The following is a 19791-nucleotide window of genomic DNA, read 5'->3' as shown; positions in this document are numbered from 1 at the left end:
CTTTATTACTCTTTTGTGGCATACAAGTGGTGGAAAACAATATACATAGGTATTCAATATGAATTACGTTATCATTGACAAACAGATGACACACGGAGCAACGAAAAGGAAATAATCAAAAGCATACTAAAACTAACCTCTTGAGTTTTAGACACTAACCTAACAAACGAAATAAAGAGACAACAGTGCCCTACTATTGCCTACTCTACTCTAATCTAACAAAGTGTACAAAAAGCAGGCTTCCGTGGCCCGGTGCTCAGAACATAGGAGTACTACAGGTGACACAATAAACTCATCAAGCAACTATTGCTACACGATGGTTCCATAATATTACTCCGTGCATTCTCTCGCTGCATGGAGGGCGCGCTGCCTCTAGTCTGCTCCACTCTGGAGTGACGGTTTGGACAGCGGCCGTGAGTGAAGGCTGCAGGACGGCTTTATGCCGTCAGGTGGGCGCAGGTGCAGACGCCGGTTGGAGGAGCGAGGTGTGGAGCGGGCGACCAACAGCTGAGAGACGGTAATGCTCCCCACCAATGGCTGCGCTGACGGATCTACAGGGAGGGGTTAGGCAAAGGTGGTGCGCACTGTGCGCACCACGCACACAAAGACATACCTATAGGCCTGCGGCCGTAACAGAGACCCTGTCCCACATTGTGACTGACAGGCATCAGAGTTCACATTGAGACCCTGTCCCACATTGTGACTGACAGGCATCAGTGTTCAAATTGAGACCCTGTCTGTCCCACATTGTGACTGACAGGCATCAGTGTTCAAATTGAGACCCTGTCTGTCCCACATTGTGACTGACAGGCATCAGAGTTCACATTGAGACCCTGTCCCACATTGTGACTGGCAGGCATCAGAGTTCACATTGAGACCCTGTCTGTCCCACATTGTGACTGACAGGCATCAGAGTTCACATTGAGACCCTGTCCCACATTGTGACTGACAGGCATCAGTGTTCAAATTGAGACCCTGTCTGTCCCACATTGTGACTGACAGGCATCAGTGTTCAAATTGAGACCCTGTCCCACATTGTGACTGACAGGCATCAGTGTTCACATTGAGACCCTGTCCCACATTGTGACTGACAGGCATCAGAGTTCACATTGAGACCCTGTCCCACATTGTGACTGACAGGCATCAGTGTTCCAATTGAGACCCTGTCTGTCCCACATTGTGACTGACAGGCATCAGAGTTCACATTGAGACCCTGTCTGTCCCACATTGTGACTGACAGGCATCAGAGTTCAAATTGAGACCCTGTCTGTCCCACATTGTGACTGACAGGCATCAGAGTTCACATTGAGACCCTGTCTGTCCCACATTGTGACTGACAGGCATCAGTGTTCAAATTGAGACCCTGTCTGTCCCACATTGTGACTGACAGGCATCAGTGTTCACATTGAGACCCTGTCTGTCCCACATTGTGACTGACAGGCATCAGTGTTCAAATTGAGACCCTGTCTGTCCCACATTGTGACTGACAGGCATCAGTGTTCACATTGAGACCCTGTCTGTCCCACATCGTGACTGACAGGCATCAGTGTTCAAATTGAGACCCTGTCTGTCCCACATTGTGACTGACAGGCATCAGAGTTCACATTGAGACCCTGTCCCACATTGTGACTGACAGGCATCAGTGTTCAAATTGAGACCCTGTCTGTCCCACATTGTGACTGACAGGCATCAGTGTTCAAATTGAGACCCTGTCTGTCCCACATTGTGACTGACAGGCATCAGAGTTCACATTGAGACCCTGTCCCACATTGTGACTGACAGACATCAGAGTTCACATTGAGACCCTGTCCCACATTGTGACTGACAGGCATCAGAGTTCACATTGAGACCCTGTCCCACATTGTGACTGACAGGCATCAGTGTTCACATTGAGACCCTGTCCCACATTGTGACTGACAGGCATCAGAGTTCACATTGAGACCCTGTCCCACATTGTGACTGACAGGCATCAGAGTTCACATTGAGACCCTGTCCCACATTGTGACTGACAGGCATCAGTGTTCCAATTGAGACCCTGTCTGTCCCACATTGTGACTGACAGGCATCAGAGTTCACATTGAGACCCTGTCTGTCCCACATTGTGACTGACAGGCATCAGTGTTCAAATTGAGACCCTGTCTGTCCCACATTGTGACTGACAGGCATCAGTGTTCACATTGAGACCCTGTCTGTCCCACATTGTGACTGACAGGCATCAGTGTTCAAATTGAGACCCTGTCTGTCCCACATTGTGACTGACAGGCATCAGAGTTCACATTGAGACCCTGTCCCACATTGTGACTGACAGGCATCAGAGTTCACATTGAGACCCTGTCTGTCCCACATTGTGACTGACAGGCATCAGAGTTCACATTGAGACCCTGTCCCACATTGTGACTGACAGGCATCAGTGTTCAAATGCCATACTAGTTAGTCCCCTAATAGTTGGCTTTCTGATATAAAGCTTTGTCTCTTTTCCTGCAAGATGTGTTTTTAAGCCTGTTAAAATAACGTGAGAAATATCCCTAGGCTACACAGCGTATAGTGTGCGTCTGAGCATAGAAATGGTAACGCCCCGCTTGCCTCTGATTGGCCTAACGACCCGTCTCGACTGTCCTCCGAGATGCGAGATTACTCCATGGTGGGGCATTAATACAAGAGAATGACAGCTTGGCACTCACGACAGAATGCAGCCTTGTAACTAACTTGTACGTTATATTTTTGTAGAAGAGCCAAACTAATATTGTTTATGCCGTTTGCTTTGCTTGAATAATTGATTGAACACACGTGTACAATGTACTATGATTTGATTTGGGTGTGTACTTCTAAATAAAGTGTTAGTGTTGATTATCGTGTATTAATCTAATTATAGTAAACTAATACTATTATACTAAAAAGGATAAAGGTGAAGGGAAAAGAGACCTTTTTACAGTACAATGTTTCACGTTTACACGTACAAATATGACACAATAATCAACACAAACACTTTATTTAGAACACACCCAAATCAAATCATAGTACAGCATACGTGTTCAATCAATTATTCCATCAAAGCAAACGGCATAAACAATATTAGTTTTCCTCTTCTACAAATAAAACGTACAAGTTACAGGCAGTTCTCTTGTATCATACTTGTATTATTTTCGAATCAGACTATCCAGCATATCTATAGACAAATTTAAAAACCGGTCTCATGGTCGCAGCTTACGTATTTCTTGTAGGCGGACTTGACGTAGCTGCGGGTTTAAACCCTCACCAGGCGCATCTCTTCTACTACAGTGAACAGTAGAGTATGACTGATGTTAGTCTGCCTCGAACGTTACTCTTTTACCTGCTTTTTACTAACACTAACATTACAAAGATGCCCAGAACATCGAGATGAACCTGTGTAGTTTATGGCTGCTCCAACAGTAGTGGCAACATTCCAAAAAAACAAAAAACGGAATGTCAAAATATCCACGCGGTAGCTGATACTAAGCATTTAAAGTATGAGGTATAAAGTACAGGCAGCCAATACAAATATTGGGTATTGGGTAAGACTGACGTTATGTATGTTTCAGGACCTTTCACTGCTTCGTCTCAACCATTACTCCATGGCTCTGCTCTCAGCTACCGCGGTGGATATTTTGACATTCCGTTTATTTATTTTTGGGAATGTTGCCACTACTGTTGGACACTAAAGGTCTCAGAGGCACTTGTCCATCAGGCAAGTACAGGTCATGTTCTACGGCCTCTCAGGCCATGGCCACTTGCCCCCCGGTCATTTTAACTTTTATAATACCTTTTTTGAAAAGATAAGATAATTTCAAGGACCCATAGTTTGACATGCACCACAGAAATTATGGACAGCCGCACAGGTGCTCCCAACTATATTTTTAACCCATTCTGAACGGGAACCCATTTTGGTGTTAGCATCATGTTATGCTTTAGCTATTGAAAAATAGCAGATCTACAAGCTCATAGCGCGCCACCGAGTGGCGCGCTATGAGCTTGTAGGTCTGCTATTTATGAAAAATCGAAGAACGACTGACATTTTTAGAATCTGATCTCAGGTCAGAATGGGTTAATCAGACCAGTGTGTTTCCAGTGGAAACCTCGTATGATTGAATGTGACAAACTGACATATTGAGCCTATACACACAGTATAAGCCTTCCCCCAGTAGGCTACCTTCACATTCAGTAGATCCTGTGATCGGCTGTGGCCAGATGTAATTTCCTGGGGTTTATTAGGACTATAGTAAATAATACAAAAGTAAATCACCATAAAATGTTGTAAAAAAATACATATTTAGCCCCATGCTCGAATGCATGGGGCAAAAAGTGCTAAAATCCCTAAAACGAAAGAAAGCAGCAAATGAAAAGAAATTAAGACTCATCTTTTACTTTCTCTAATAACAACCTAAAACATGAACCTTGGTTGAAAAAAAACTAAAGTTGTCCTTTAACAGATGTCGCCCAAATCAAACCTGATTTATGAAACTATTCGTATTTAATTTGTAATTAGTAAAGAAAAGTGTGAATGAATGTCACTGGAAGATATTCATGATTCTCTTTTGTCTTTGTCAGCCACTGACTGAAGCCAATCAGCCAATGACTTATTGTACTTATTACATTGTTGCACGGTTACTAATTCACATTTGGTGAATGAAGCCTGATTCTTGATTTGGAATCAAGTATGTCCAGAGAGCCTTATCATTATATCCAGTGAGCCTGAACCCATTAAGTAGGAAACATATGTTTGTTTCCAAAACTGTAATTTATAGGTATGTTATTATTTGTACCAGTCCATGAGACTGTGATATGGCTTATTAATTTCAGTAGTATTGGCCTCTTGGTTATCTCTGATATTTGATTTATATGCAACAGTAGTCTGTTCATGTTCTCATCACATTTTGTGAATAAAAGCCTCATTTTGTAACTTAATTTGATTAATAATCATTCCATGTCATGACAATATTTGGCCTTTCCTAGATGGAAATGTCGTCCATTTTCTGTGTGTTTCCTCAATTTTTAGACAACTCATAATGTGTTAGAAAATCACAGACAAAAATATAGGACCGACATTATTTGGACTTGCGGCCCTTGGAAGTTTGGTATTTTGCTGAGTGGCCCCTGAGCCATCAAAGGTTGACTAGCCCTGGCGTACAGGATTCTCATTCTGTTACTGTCACTGCCTGCAAGGATTTCTTATAAACTATCTAATTCATACGTGGGTCGTCGGGGGTCCACGTGGAGTTGTTGTTGTTCATGCGCCACGGTGCGCGGTGTGGAGAGGGCATCAGAGCGCAGCGCATCCATCCATCCATCCATCCATCCATACATCCATCCATACATCCATCCATCCATCTATCTATCTCTGTATGTGTTTTTCTGCTACAGCTAGAGGGCGCCAAAGGCTTAGGATTTGAGGCCAGATTCCAAGCAGCTCAAAGAAGTAAATGTTGATATTGAATGGGTCATGTGCCTTTTGAAACGAGATGAGCTGACCAGTGTGAAATCACCAATCCCTGTCTAGCTGCTCCAGATCAGATTTAGAGTCTCCTTTTCTGTGTTAGGTCAGCCAACTTTTATGACCTAATAATAACAATAATAATAATATAAATGTACTTAGTCTAAGTGTCACGAACCGTCCCACTTGAATACAAGTAAACAAATAATGTTTTTACTACAAAATAATGCAAGTCTTAATTATTGATGTATTGACATGAAATCATGTCAAATGGAGAGGAGGCATATATGAAAAAGCAATACAATCTAACTAATTCAGATGCGTCTCCGCTCGTCTGAACCGGTGGTAATATTGAAAGTCAATGAACAGAATCACAGCAAGGAAAGACTCACAAGAGCAGGGACGTGCAGAGGGCTAAAATCCTGTAAGAGGGCACTTTTGGACAACAATAGCTAAAATATTTCCGCTATTGAGAGCTTGTAGATTAGCTATTTTCGGGGCACAACCCAGCGCTCTTTAGCTAGTGGAGATGCGGTGTAACAACATGGATTTCAAAAGCAATTCTCCTGAATGCTGCCTTCCGGCACGACATGGAAAGGAGTGCCATTTGCATTTCTTTCACCATAGTAAATGCTGTATTCGTGGTCTGGAAAGGGCACTTGTTCTACAGACGGGTAAAAGGGCAGGGGATGAAGCCCCCTTTGATGTCTATGTGTGCACCTCCCTGCACAAGACTAATATGACCCACAAGCTGAATGGTGTCAATGGCAAGCAATCATCAAAACACAAGGCATCATAATACCTCCAATAAGTATGCATAATACACTATATTGGTATAAGACTATGCTTTATCACGTCTAGAAAGTGGAAGTGTGACCGCAGCTGCAAGCTCAAATATCTGAGAAGAAGAAACTTAAGACGCTTGTGTGAAATGTATGCTGGGCTTCAACTATCGTCACGAATAGTGGAGCTGTGCGCCAATGGCTTAGAATAAAGACAAGGAAATAGGGACGTCAACAATCTGAATTTGATTTAATACAATGTTGGTGTGTCAGGCAGGCAGTCTGGTTCAAAATAGAGCTTAGAGAAGTTCCAAAAAACAAACAAAAAAACCCCCACATAGAATGATTATTGGGAAACATGCTGTGGAATATTTATAGCAAAAATAACTTTTCATTGAAAAGGTTACACAGTATGATACAGTACTGTCTGGAAGGAAGAAAGAAAGAAAGAAATCTCTTCCATTGAGAAAAATGAATAAAATCAATTATCTGCAGCAGTTCGGATAGGAACATATTTTTCACAACTACATTTTAAATTACTAACTGACTAATTAAAAAATACAACATTACATATCAATTGATATGTGAATATTTGCATAGTAAATATACTCAATTACACTGTTTAATATATACACAGTAAGACGCCCTGAGGGCGAGAAGCCTTTGGCATGGGGGGGTCGGATCAAGATATGGAATGAATTCTGTACTGGCCATATATGGAGCGTCTCTTGAGTGTACAGGGTTTGATGAGGTCAGATCAACATATGGAATGTCAGAACAGGAAGGGTTGGTAGGGAAGGATCAACATATGGTACTGTATGTCAGAACAGGTCAGCTCCATATATGGAGATCTAAGGGTTTGAGGTCAGATGTAGAGTTGCTGGCCGGCTCCATATATGCAGATCTAGGTGAAGTCTTCTCCATGTATGGTTATCCAGGGTGAGGTGAGGTTGTGATCTTCAGAGATGGCCAGATGACTAAAACTAAGACTAAATGTACTGAACAAATACAAAATAGACTAAAATGTGAGGAAGATATCCAGTATAAGTCATTTTACACTAGGTTACATGCTGAAAATAGCAGATCTACAAGCTCACAACACATCACGCTGCGACGCGCTGCGACGCGTTGTGAGCTTGTAGATCGTCTATTTTCAGAAAGTGTAAAAGTGACGCCATCAAGGCCCGCCAAAATACATTTTAGTTGACTAAATCAACTGTAGATTTAGCCGACTAAAATCTTATGATATTTAGTCGACTAAAACTAGACTAACACTAAAACATTCCAGGTGACTGAAATGTGACTGAAACTAAATGAAAACTATTGAAGAGACTATGACTAAAACTAAAATCTAAATTTGCTGCCCAAAAACAACACTGGTCTGCTATGGAGGGGCGTCTGAAGCCTGTCCTGGTCGGGGTATCAGGGTGTAAAAACAACACTGGTCTGCTATGGAGGGGCGTCTGAAGCCTGTCCTGGTCGGGGTATCAGGGTGTAAAAACAACACTGGTCTCCTATGGAGGGGCGTCTGAAGCCTGTCCTGTCCTGCGTAAGCAGCAGTGCATCCAGGTCACATGGTGTTACTGTTCCTCCTAGATCTGACACAGAGACACTGAGGAACCAGACCAATAGCACCCGAACCCAACACAGAGTGGTTCAGTGGAAGTGGTCTGGAAGGTGTGAAGGTGTGTCAGTGTGCTAGAGGACACTTTGTAGAAGGACAGAGTGCCAGCAGAGCAGTCCACGTACACTGCTACTCTGTTGGAGCGACGGAGACCGAGGACAGAGTCAGAGCGACGGACAGAGAGTTCAGTCTCCTTCCCATTGTGACGGACAGAGTAACTGTTCTTATCATCATGACATTCCAGACTCCAGGACATCTTATTGTATCCTAACACACAGTCAGCACCTCCTCTCCTCTTGATTTCTCTGGTTGTCCCTGATATACGAACATATCCACTCCACTCTACCTCAGAGTAACAACGTCCAGTCAGAGTCTCTCTACACAGAACCTGATCACAGAAGGTAAATCTGTCTGGGTGATCTGGATAGTGCTGATTCTCTCCCACATTTGTCACCTTCCTGTAGTTCTCAGACAGAGAGAGGCATTTGTATGCTGTGTTTGGATCCAGTGTGAGTTCACACACATCTGATGAGAGAACAACACACAACACAACACCACTTTACAATCACATACAACTTCATAATAATATACAGAATTATTGAACGTATTAACCACTATGAGCACTGCTTCAAATCGTATTGACAAGCTCACAATGCATTGCGGTGCGTTGTGAGCTTGTAGATCTGCCATTTTCTGTATGATGTTCAGCTGCTGTATAATTACCTTGAATATAGTTAATCTGGTTAATAATAACAACAACAACAACAATAATAATAAGATCTACAAGTTCACAGCACATGGTGATGGATGTACACTAACTATGTATAGGAACATACAATAATACAACGGACATACAATAACGCACGCACGCACACACGCACACTCTCTCTCTCTCTCACACACACACACACACACACACACACACACACACACACACACACACACACACACAGACATCAATAATAATGAAGGCACTCGATCTACAAGCTCACATCGCAACACATTGTGGTTCAAATTGTTCAGAAACCACTTTAATCCATTCTGACCTGAGATCAGATTCTAAAAATGTCTTCTACATCCTGACAGTTTTCTGAAAAAGCTATGTTTCTATGTCAGTCGGTCTTCGATTTTTCAAAAATAGCAGACCTACAAGCTCGTAGCGCGCCACTCGGTGGCGCGCTATGAGCTTGTAGATCTGCTATTTTTCAATAGCTAAAGCATAACATAATGCTAACACTAAAAACGGTTTCCCGCCTAAAATGGGTTAAAAAAATCAGGTCTATGCAGTGTGAGCTTGTAGATCTGTTTTCAGTCAAACCTATAATGACGTGTCCAGAATGGAAATATATTAATAAATATATTGCATATAATAAATAAGATCTACAAGTTCACAACACATCACCATGCAGGACACACGCACGCACGCACGCACGCACGCACGCACGCACGCACGCACGCCATGCAGGACACATGTGTGTGTGTGTGCACAAGTAAACACACACACACACGCACACATGCACGCAAGTTCACAACACATCACCATGCAGGACACACGCACGCACGCCATGCAGGACATGTGCAGGCGTGTGTGCGTGTGTGTGTGTGTGCGTGTGTATGTGTGTGTGTGTGTGTGTGTGTGTGCGCACGTAAACACACATACACGCACGCACGCCATTCAGGACACCATGCAGGACACACGTGTGTGTGTGCACACGCAAACACACGCACGCACACACACACACACACAATAATAATGAAGGCACTCGATCTACAATAATAATGAAGGCACTCGATCTACAAGCTCACATCGCAACACATTGTGGTTCAAATTGTTCAGAAACCACTTTAATCCATTCAGGCCTGACGTCGAAAAAAAAAAAAAAAGGTTTTCTAAATCATGACAATTTTCGGAAACATTTGAGGCACATTTTAACGATTTTTCAAAAATAGCAGACCTACAATAGCTAAAGCATAACATAATGCTAACACTAAAAAGGGGTTCCCGCCCAAAATGGGTTAAAAAAATCAGGTCTATGCAGTGTGAGCTTGTAGATCTGTTTTCAGTAAAACCTATAATGACGTGTCCAGAATGGAAATATATTAATAATAAATATATTGCATATAATACATAAGATCTACAAGTTCACAACACATCACCATGCAGGACACACGCACGCACGCACGCACACACACACGCACGCCATGCAGGACATGCACGTGTGTGTGTGTGTGCACACGTAAACACACACGCACGCACGCACACACGCACACACGCAAGTTCACAACACATCACCATGCAGGACACATGCACGCATGCCATGCAGGACATGTGCAGGCGTGTGTGCGTGTCTGTGTGCGTGTGTATGTGTGTGTGTGTGTGTGTGTGTCACCATGTCACGTGTGTGTGTCAGGTCACCATGCAGGACACACGTGTGTGTGTGCACACGCAAACTCACGCATGCACGCACGCACGCACACACACACACACAATAATAATGAAGGCACTCGATCTACAAGCTCACATCGCAACACATTGTGGTTCTAAATCATGACAATTTTCGGAAAGATTTGAGGCACATTTTAACGATTTTTCAAAAATAGCAGACCTACAAGCTCATAGCGCGCCACTCGGTGGCGCGCTATGAGCTTGTAGATCTGCTATTTTTCAATAGCTAAAGCATAACATAATTCTAACACCAAAAAGGGGTTCCCGCCCAAAATGTGTTAAAAAAATCAGGTCTATGCAGTGTGAGCTTGTAGATCTGTTTTCAGTAAAACCTATAATGACGTGTCCAGAATGGAAATATATTAATAACAAATATATTGCATAATAAATAAGATCTACAAGTTCACAACACATCACAGCACAGCACACGTGCGCGTGTATGTGTGTGTGTGTGTTCGCGTGTGCACACACACACACACACACACACACACACACACACACACACACACACACACACACACACACACACACACATAAACACACACACACACACACACACACACACACACGTGCACACAGGGGCTCAGGGGTAGAGTGGCCGGATGGCAACCGCAATGTTCCTAGTTCGAACCCTCAAAGTTGGTGTCAAAGTGTCCTTGAGCAAGACTCTGAACCCAAATTGCTCCAGATGTGCAGGTTGGTGCCTTGCATGGTTTCCTAATCCTCAACCATTGGTGTATGAATGTGTGTGAATGGGTGAATGTAACGCACAATCTATGTAAGGTGTGTGAATGGGTGAATGTGACGCACAATCTATGTAAAGGTGTGTGCATGTGTGTGTGAATGGGTGAATGTAATGCACAATCTATGCAAAGGTGTATGAATGAGTGTGAATGTAATGCACAATCTAACTACAAATGTGCCGTGTGTGTGTGTGTGTGTGTGTGTGTGTGTGTGTGTGTGTGTGTGTGTGCGTGCGGTTGTAATGCACGTAACTCAAGAACCGTTTGACCCACCGACTTCAAATTCGACACACGCGTTCCACACCCCCACAGGGAGTGACCAGCCTTTAGTCTGTGGGACACACCGTTGTCCAGAAACACCACAAAAGGCTCTGGTCAGGCTCTCCCCTCACCTGTGTAATTTCCAGCCTCTGCCTCAACCAATTGATTGCCATGGCAACCCCACACCTGACAATTGATTACTTAACCATTCAGTTTGCACTCTTCTGGCACAGGCAGACAGACAGAGGCAGACAGACAGATACAGAGATCTCCATATACAGTATGGGCACAAAAGGGACACAGACAGATAGTTAAAACGGGTGCTATGACAAGTTGACAGCGGGTAATATTAATAGAGATGTCCCGATACTGTATCGGAAAAGTATCGGATCGGCCCTAATTTGGTCATATCAGGTCATATCGGTATCGGCAAATATGCTAGTGTCACCACAGATCCGACACAGGGGTAAGGGTTGACACTATAGGTAAATAAAATGTTGGGGCATGTGGAGTTTGCTTTGAAGTTGCCCAAACTGCAAGTGTTTATAGCAGACTCCTCAGTCTGCTATAAACAAACACGAGATACAATAGCTATAGATAGCTATAAACACTATTCCCAGACGGTGGACTTCAAAACAAAAGATTTCAACAAACACACGCACGCACGCACGCACACACCTATTAAATGTGTCACCTGTAATAACATGAAGACACACGCACGCACGCACACACGCACGCACACACACACACACAATAATAATGAAGGCACTCAATCTATAAGCTCACATCGCAACACATTGTGGTTCAAAGTGTTCAGAAACCACTTTAAAACAATGATGCACAATCTATGTAAAGGTGTGTGCATGTGTGTGTGTGAATGGGTGAATGTAATGCACAATCTATGTAAAGGTGTATGAATGTGTGTGTGAATGGGTGAATGTAATGCACAATCTATGTAAAGGTGTGTGAATGGGTGAATGTAATGCACAATCTATGTAAAGGTGTATGAATGTGTGTGTGAATGGGTGAATGTAATGCACAATCTATGTAAAGGTGTGTGAATGGGTGAATGTAATGCACAATCTATGTAAAGGTGTATGAATGTGTGTGAATGTATAACTACAAATGTGTGTGTGTGTGTGTGTGTGTGTGTGTGTGTGTGTGTGTGTGTGTGTGTGTGTGTGTGTGTGTGTGTGTGTGTGTGTGTGTGTGTGTGAGGGTGCGTGTGTGTGTGTGTGTGTGTGTGTGCAGTGTGTGTGTGCGTGTGTGTGCGTGCGGTTGTAATGCATGTAACTCAAGAACCGTTTGACCCACCGACTTCAAATTCGACACACGCGTTCCACACCCCCACAGGGAGTGACCAGCCTTTAGTCTGTGGGACACACCGTTGTCCAGAAACACCACAAAAGGCTCTGGTCAGGCTCTCCCCTCACCTGTGTAATTTCCAGCCTCTGCCTCAACCAATTGATTGCCATGGCAACCTCACACCTGACAATTGATTACTTAACCAGTCAGTTTGCACTCTTCTGGCACAGGCAGACAGACAGATACAGAGATCTCCATATACAGTATGGGCACAAAAGGGACACAGACAGATAGTTAAAACGGGTGCTATGACAAGTTGACAGCGGGTAATATTAATAGAGATGTCCCGATACTGTATCGGAAATGTATCGGATCGGCCCTAATTTGGTCATATCAGGTCATATCGGTATAGGCAAATATGCTAGTGTCACCACAGATCCGACACAGGGGTAAGGGTTGACACTATAGGTAAATAAAATGTTGGGGCATGTGGAGTTTGCTTTGGAGTTGCCCAAACTGCAAGTGTTGTGTTTATAGCAGACTCCTCAGTCTGCTATAAACAAACATGAGATACAATAGCTATAGATAGCTATAAACACTATTCCCAGACGGTGGACTTCAAAACAAAAGATTTCAACAAACCCACGCACGCACGCACGCACACACACACCTAATAAATGTGTGACCTATAAAAACATGAGGACACACGCACGCGCACACACACACACACACACACACACACACACACACACACACACACACACACACAGATACATCTATAAAAACATTTAATAATAGTGAATTTGTAATAGTTTGTCTCTATATTTCTGGGGACTTTCTGCCTTTATTCAATAGTACAACTGACAGAGACAGGAAACAGGGGGTGAGTTGGGGAGTGACATGCAGTGAAGCCGTCACCAGGATTAGGAATTGAACCCCAGACCTGTCAGGAATCAGAGCCCATGTGGTACGTGACTTTACCACTCGGCTATCAGTGCCCCGACAGGAAGCTATTGATGGACATAGTCAAAATAAAAGCCTCAGATAGTCTATGTTTTAACTCATATCTTTGCTTCTGGGGGGTCCCTGGAACAACATATTTCCAGCTGGGGGTTGGGGGCCAAATACATATATTTCTGGGGGTCCTTGACATGAAGATGTTTGAGAACGACTGACAGAAACATGGGTTTTTCAGAAAACTGTCAGGATTTAGAAGGCATTTGTAGAATCATCCTCAGGTCTAAACGGGTTAATGTGGAACTCAGAAGGCTGTTTGTCTCGGGACGCTGTGGGTGCTGGTGGCGTGTTTCCTCCTCTGCGTCATCAGTGCCCTTACCCGAAGGCGGGGTTGGCGAAAGGGCCTTTCTGTGTGGAGTTTGCATGTTCTCCCCGTGTCCCCTAGGGTAGGTACCCTCACAAAAAACATGCAGTAATCCTGGTCACTAAACTGCCTCCCCCTGGCCAGCCGGGGCGCCTGATGGAGGGGAAAGGAACTGGTTGGAATAACGTGTTCCTTCCACGCGCTACATCCAACCAGGGAAACTCCCCCTGTCAGGTGTAAAGGAGCAACTTGGACACTCAGGCATGAAGGAAGCATGAGTTCAAGTCCGTTGCTCTCCCCTTGTCCCCCATATATGGGGACTAGGTTGGTGGAGGGTGTGTAGAGCCCAGGATCACATAAGATGATTGACACACGGGTGAAAAATGGGTTACAAATAATTAACCCATAAAAAATATATTTAAAAGAAGGCTGTTTGTTTTAAATCAATAGATGTACCATAATTGCAATTATAGTAATTCACCCAGTATTTGATTGCTTATATTATGTTTAGATGGATCTCTTTAAGAGTATTGTACCTCCTAAGGTAAATAAACCAGTGGTTGTACTGATCAACTGTATTTATAAAAAGTCCAAAGACGGTGAAAGTAGCCGATATACAAGCTCTCAATGCGTCATGATGCAACACGTTGCGAGCTTGTAAATTGGCTTTGTGGCTATTCGTCGTAGGTCTTAGGGGTGGCTGTAGCGGAGGCTTTCACCTAGAGCTCCATAATATGAGGATGACGGCGACATCCAGCACTGACATCAGGCTAATGTAGAAACCTCATAATATATGGGGATACACGTTTGGCATCGTCATCATGACACGCACACAGTAAGAACCTTATATAAGTACAATCCGAAAGGTTTAGGGTAGCTAGCAGCATTTGCTACGCTCCTTGCAAGAGACTCCGTATAAGACAGGATATCTGGCCTAACAACTGGCTTTGGAAGTTTCAGCATCCCGGTAATGTTCTAATCGGACACCACTGCGGCAGGGCCTAGCCCAGACAACCAGCACTAGTTTGAGTTAATTTTATATGGTCCTCTTAAGTGGTTGAGACTCTTAAATAAATGTCTCACTAATAGTTAACGTACCTTTAACTATTTAAGTCCACATCAACAGTTGTTTAATTAGAAAGAGGCTGTCTTTAACTAAATCACTTCTGTTTGGTGTGCTCTTACAGGCCAGAGAGTTTACATTCAGAGAGGAAGTGCTGAAAGCTTTGAGACGCACAGTAGGTACTTAGGCCCTCATTTATCAACGCGGCGTAAGCAAAAATATGGGTGCACGTCGGAAATGACCACAATTTTCGGCATTCATCATTTCCGCAAAACCTTGAACTTGAACATGAGCCAGGACAAAAATCTCGTCAGGTCGGGAGCTGTCGTATTTTCTGAAATGCTGACAGGCTGTCAGAGGCATCTAAACATATGTTTTCACTCCTAAAAATGTATAAAACTAATATTACATTACATATTACAAAGGCATGTCATGAAATTGGTAGAATATTTCCAAGTGTGCAAGCAATTAAAATCACGCAATTAAAAAGTTTGCTTAAGCCATTTAAACAGTGTTTTGCATGAGCGCATACCCTATAGGCCTATATGAGGATTTGCGCTGCCTGTGCTGGAATCCCCCTGGCCCCCCCACCTGGAATAGTTTCATGATATGAATCGAGAGGCATTTGAGGGAGACTGCAGCTCTGCCGTCAAGTAGTGTAGGCTACTGTAGCCTAACCTACAGCAGGCCGATGTCTTTCTGGAGTTACGGTATGTGCAATCTCCTCCTGTTTAAGGATAAACCTGACACGTCGCTTGAATGCCAAATGTGCCGTGCCAGCGCAAGTGGGGACGCATCGGAGATAGGTAGGGTAACCCAACCAGTCACCACCACCATGCAGTGCCAGTGCCACACGAGACTGGTTTAGGCTGCACATTCATATAATTGACAGTTGAAAGCCCAGCCACTGTACTAGCGAGGTAATCTAAATAGATTGAAATAAACGTGCATGGTCACGGTGTCATGGACGGACCACAGTGATAGAGACAGACAGTCAGGGCATAGGAGAGGAGGAGATGCACCTATTTGCAAAACAGCAGCGTGTGTGTGCGCCAATTTGTTAATTAATTCCTGGTTCACAGGTTCAGGTTTTCGTTCACTAATACATCTTGTTGTATATTTGCGTTATTTAATTCATGCAGGTGTTCGTTCTTTATTTATTTAAGATACAACACACCAGTTGGGCTTGCAAGTTGCATGTGCGTGCGTCTGTGTGTGTGTGTGTATGAGAGAGGGGGGGGGGGGGGGGGTGAGGTGGCCAGCAAGGCAAGCGGGGGAAACCTTTTTATTTATTTTTCCATCATGTAACCATAGTATCCATGAGTTGTTTGGTCGTATTGCATTTGTGCATGTCGCAAAAACGAGGGCGAGGCTTCATTTCATAGGGCGTGCCAGCTTGTTTTCAGCTGTCACATTTATCACTGCTAGAAATTAAGGTAGGATCAGCTGTTTGTGATCACTTTATAAATGCTGTGGCGACGTGAGTGTACTACAAAACCGACGCTCGAATTTGGGGCAGATTTTACACTCAATTGATAAATGAGGGACTCAGGCCCTCATTGTTGTATATTAAATTATTAAAGTATTTTTAATTTAATATACAACAAGATATATTAGTGAACGAAAACCTGAACCTGTGAACCATGAATTAAATAACAAATAGGCACACACAAGCAGCGCTGCTGTTTTGCATAGGTGCTCCTCCTGTCCTTTCTGTCTGTCTCTCTCTATCACTGTGGTCCGTCCGTGACCAACTGACCATGCACGTTCGATATTTAGATTGCCTCGCAGTCGTTAGTCGCTGCAGTGGCTGGGCTGTCAACTGTCATATGAATGTGCAGCCAAAACCGTAGCCTCATGTGGCTGGCACTGGTGGTGGTGGTGGTGGGCTGGCTGGCTAGCCTACCTATCTCCGATGAGGTTCCCACTTGTGCTGGCACGGTACATTTGGCATTCGAGCGACGCGTCTGGTTTATTAAACGAGGAGGAGATTGCACATACCGTAACTCCAGAAAGACATCGGCCTGCTGTAGACTAGGCTACAGTAGGCTACCCACATTGGGACTCTCCACAGCTGCAGCACTGCACTATACTCTCCAACGTCCCGTCATGGAAATATTTCAGCACAGACAGCCTTGCATGTATGTGCTCATGCAAAACACTGTTTAAATGGCTTAAGCATCTAACTTGCAACATTGTTTTTAATTGCGCGATTTTATCTCCTATTAATTTCATATGACACATGTGTTTAGATGCCTGTGACAGCCTCTCAGCTGGTCAAACAATGCTGCTCCGCTGTTCTACGACAGAAAAACAGGTGAGGACAAAGCGTACGACAGCTCCCGACCAGACGTGATTTTTGTCTTGGCACAAGTTCAATTTCAAGCTTCGGCGGAAATGGCGTGTACCCATATTTTGGCGTACGCAAGGTTGATAAATGAGGGCCATAGTGTATAATTCTAGAATCCTATGTGGACACCATAGGTAGGCAGAGTTCACTCAAAACTACATTGTGTTTAGTAATAAACCCCCTGAAATATAATGCATGTTTTGGTTAATATAAACACATTACAGTTATGTTAAGTGAAAGTGACATGCTGTATAATATGAGCTGTTCATACATAGCAGGATGTTGTGCTTCTTTGATTTCATGAATACAACAGAATAAACACTTACACTTCCTCACACCTGGTCTCAGCCTGCACTCTCCACTGTGGTCACTGTGGGTGAAGGAGAGACAAAGATAAGATAATAGAAACAAGAATGATAGATAATGCATTATGTCATTAAACATTAAATGCTACTATACAGCACCCTGTACCAACCCCTGTTAAGCATTATACTTTAGCTGTTGAAAAATAGCAGATCTACAAGCTCTAGCGTGGCTACGAGCTGGCAGATCTGCTATTTTTGAAAATTGTGAAGATTTTTATTCCAAATTTGGAATATAGGCCTATATTGTTTCAGAACAAACGTTTTTAACTAGCTTTAGCTTCTGGGGGGGGGGGTCCTTGGAACAACATATTTTCAGATGGGGGTCGGTGGCCAAATACATATCATTTTTGGGGTCCTTGACATGAAATAGTTTCAGAACCACTGACATAGAAACAGGGTTTTTCTGAAAACTATGAAAACTAGAATCTAGTGTCAGGTCTAAATGGGTTAAACAACAACTAGGCACATTTACTCTGACTGACATCAAGTCTGTCCATACCTGATAGTCTGCAGTTGTCCAGCAGAGGGCAGCGTCTCTTGGTCTCCTGGGTGATTGTAGCTCAAGTCCAACACTTTCAGGTGGGAGTTGGATCTCAGAGCTGAGACCAGATAAGAACAACCTTCCTTTGAGACCATGCAGCCTAACAACCTACACACACGCATGCACGCACGCACGCACGCACGCACGCACGCACGCACGCACACACACACGCACGCACACACACACACACACACACACACACACACACACACACACACACACACACACACACACACACACACACACACACACACACACACACACACACACACACACACACATACACAGGGGACCAGGATTAAAGGGATATTTCACCTTCAAACATGTTTGGAGTCATTTTAACATAATGAGGAAAGCACCTCAATCAGCGTCAGCAGGCGACGCATTCAAGTGCAATCGCTGCCAGAGAGACTTTCACTCGCAAATTGGACTGCACAGCCACACAAAGCACTGCTCCCTCAGCACCACCTGATCTAATGCAAGTGCACTTGTGTCATGGTCTCTCAAGACTGACGACCGCTACTATAGGGAAAGAGCGAGGTGACGAGAGTGTTAACATTCGGGGACAACTCTGCCACCATCTTGTTTGTTAACGTCACTCAGAGCAAGCAGTGAACGCACTGAACTCAGGCAGTGTACATGATCTTCCATCAATATACTATCTTCGTTTAGCAAAAAACTACAACTTGGACTGTTTATCTTCCATCTCTCTACTATCTTTGACGTCACTGTTTAGATATGGTACGCCATACGCCAGTCCAGCGTTGTGTCGGATGCAATGCAAAGTGGAAGCAAAACCAAGGACATGAGATGTCAGAGTTATCAAAGAAACATCGTATCGTAATGGCTAATAATAATTTTCAGACAGGTAAGTTAGAATCCTGTTGTTTACATATTACATGGTTCTAGCCTTTGTTTACACGACAAGGCTACTGGACTAGCCTAGCTTTGCTCATGAGACATCTCATGTCCCGTTTACTTAGACTCCTCCATGAATAATAATCAGTAATAAAGATAACGCTTTAGTTGTTTAGCTAAAATAAAAAGTTATCAGCGATATTTTTGGGTTGTTGTTGTTACGGCCACGTGGTTCACGAGAGACATGCCCCCTATACACTAAATAATAATAATAATAATACTAATAATAATAATAATAATATGCACTCGAGATTACTTTTGTTTTGTTATTTTGGTTACACAACTAAGCAACAAAACGTTGTTCTTTTCAGGTAAACCTGCCTACAAGCACCGTCATTACACAGAGTTGAAGGCATCACTAGACTGACCAATTAATTCAACATTCATGTTGAATTAATTCAACATTAATTAATTTTGTCTGCATGTATCACTGAAGGTAAATGTATGGGACGAGGATCTGTAAAGGATCTGTAAACATTACAGATAATAATGACAGGCAGCCAGTGACACAATTATTAAGCTAATTTCCCAAATTATTAGCACAGTTGAAAATGGCAGATCTGCAAACTCACAAACTCAAGGTGGTGGTATTTTGACACTCGTAGCAGTTCAGTTAACTTCCC

General features: G+C 43.4%; 1 protein-coding gene across 1 annotated transcript in view; it reads right to left on the bottom strand.

Annotated features, from left to right (window-relative positions):
• Positions 1-7823: 7823 nt before the first annotated feature.
• The window catches only part of LOC310875654 (NACHT, LRR and PYD domains-containing protein 3-like), a gene marked incomplete at both ends in the record, with an annotated part of 43160 nt that continues 31192 nt past the window's right edge, over positions 7824-19791 (bottom strand). The window contains 2 exons of the mRNA XM_083788945.1: positions 7824-8380; positions 17671-17714. Coding sequence (XP_083645071.1) covers positions 7824-8380; positions 17671-17714 — 601 coding nt within the window. The remainder of the gene's footprint in view (positions 8381-17670; positions 17715-19791) is intronic.

The sequence above is a fragment of the Protomyctophum parallelum genome (assembly GCF_964188405.1).
Source record: "Protomyctophum parallelum genome assembly, chromosome: 18".
NCBI lineage: Eukaryota > Metazoa > Chordata > Actinopteri > Myctophiformes > Myctophidae > Protomyctophum > Protomyctophum parallelum.
Note: the sequence above shows the minus strand (reverse complement) of the source record. Positions and strands in the feature narration are given on the sequence as shown.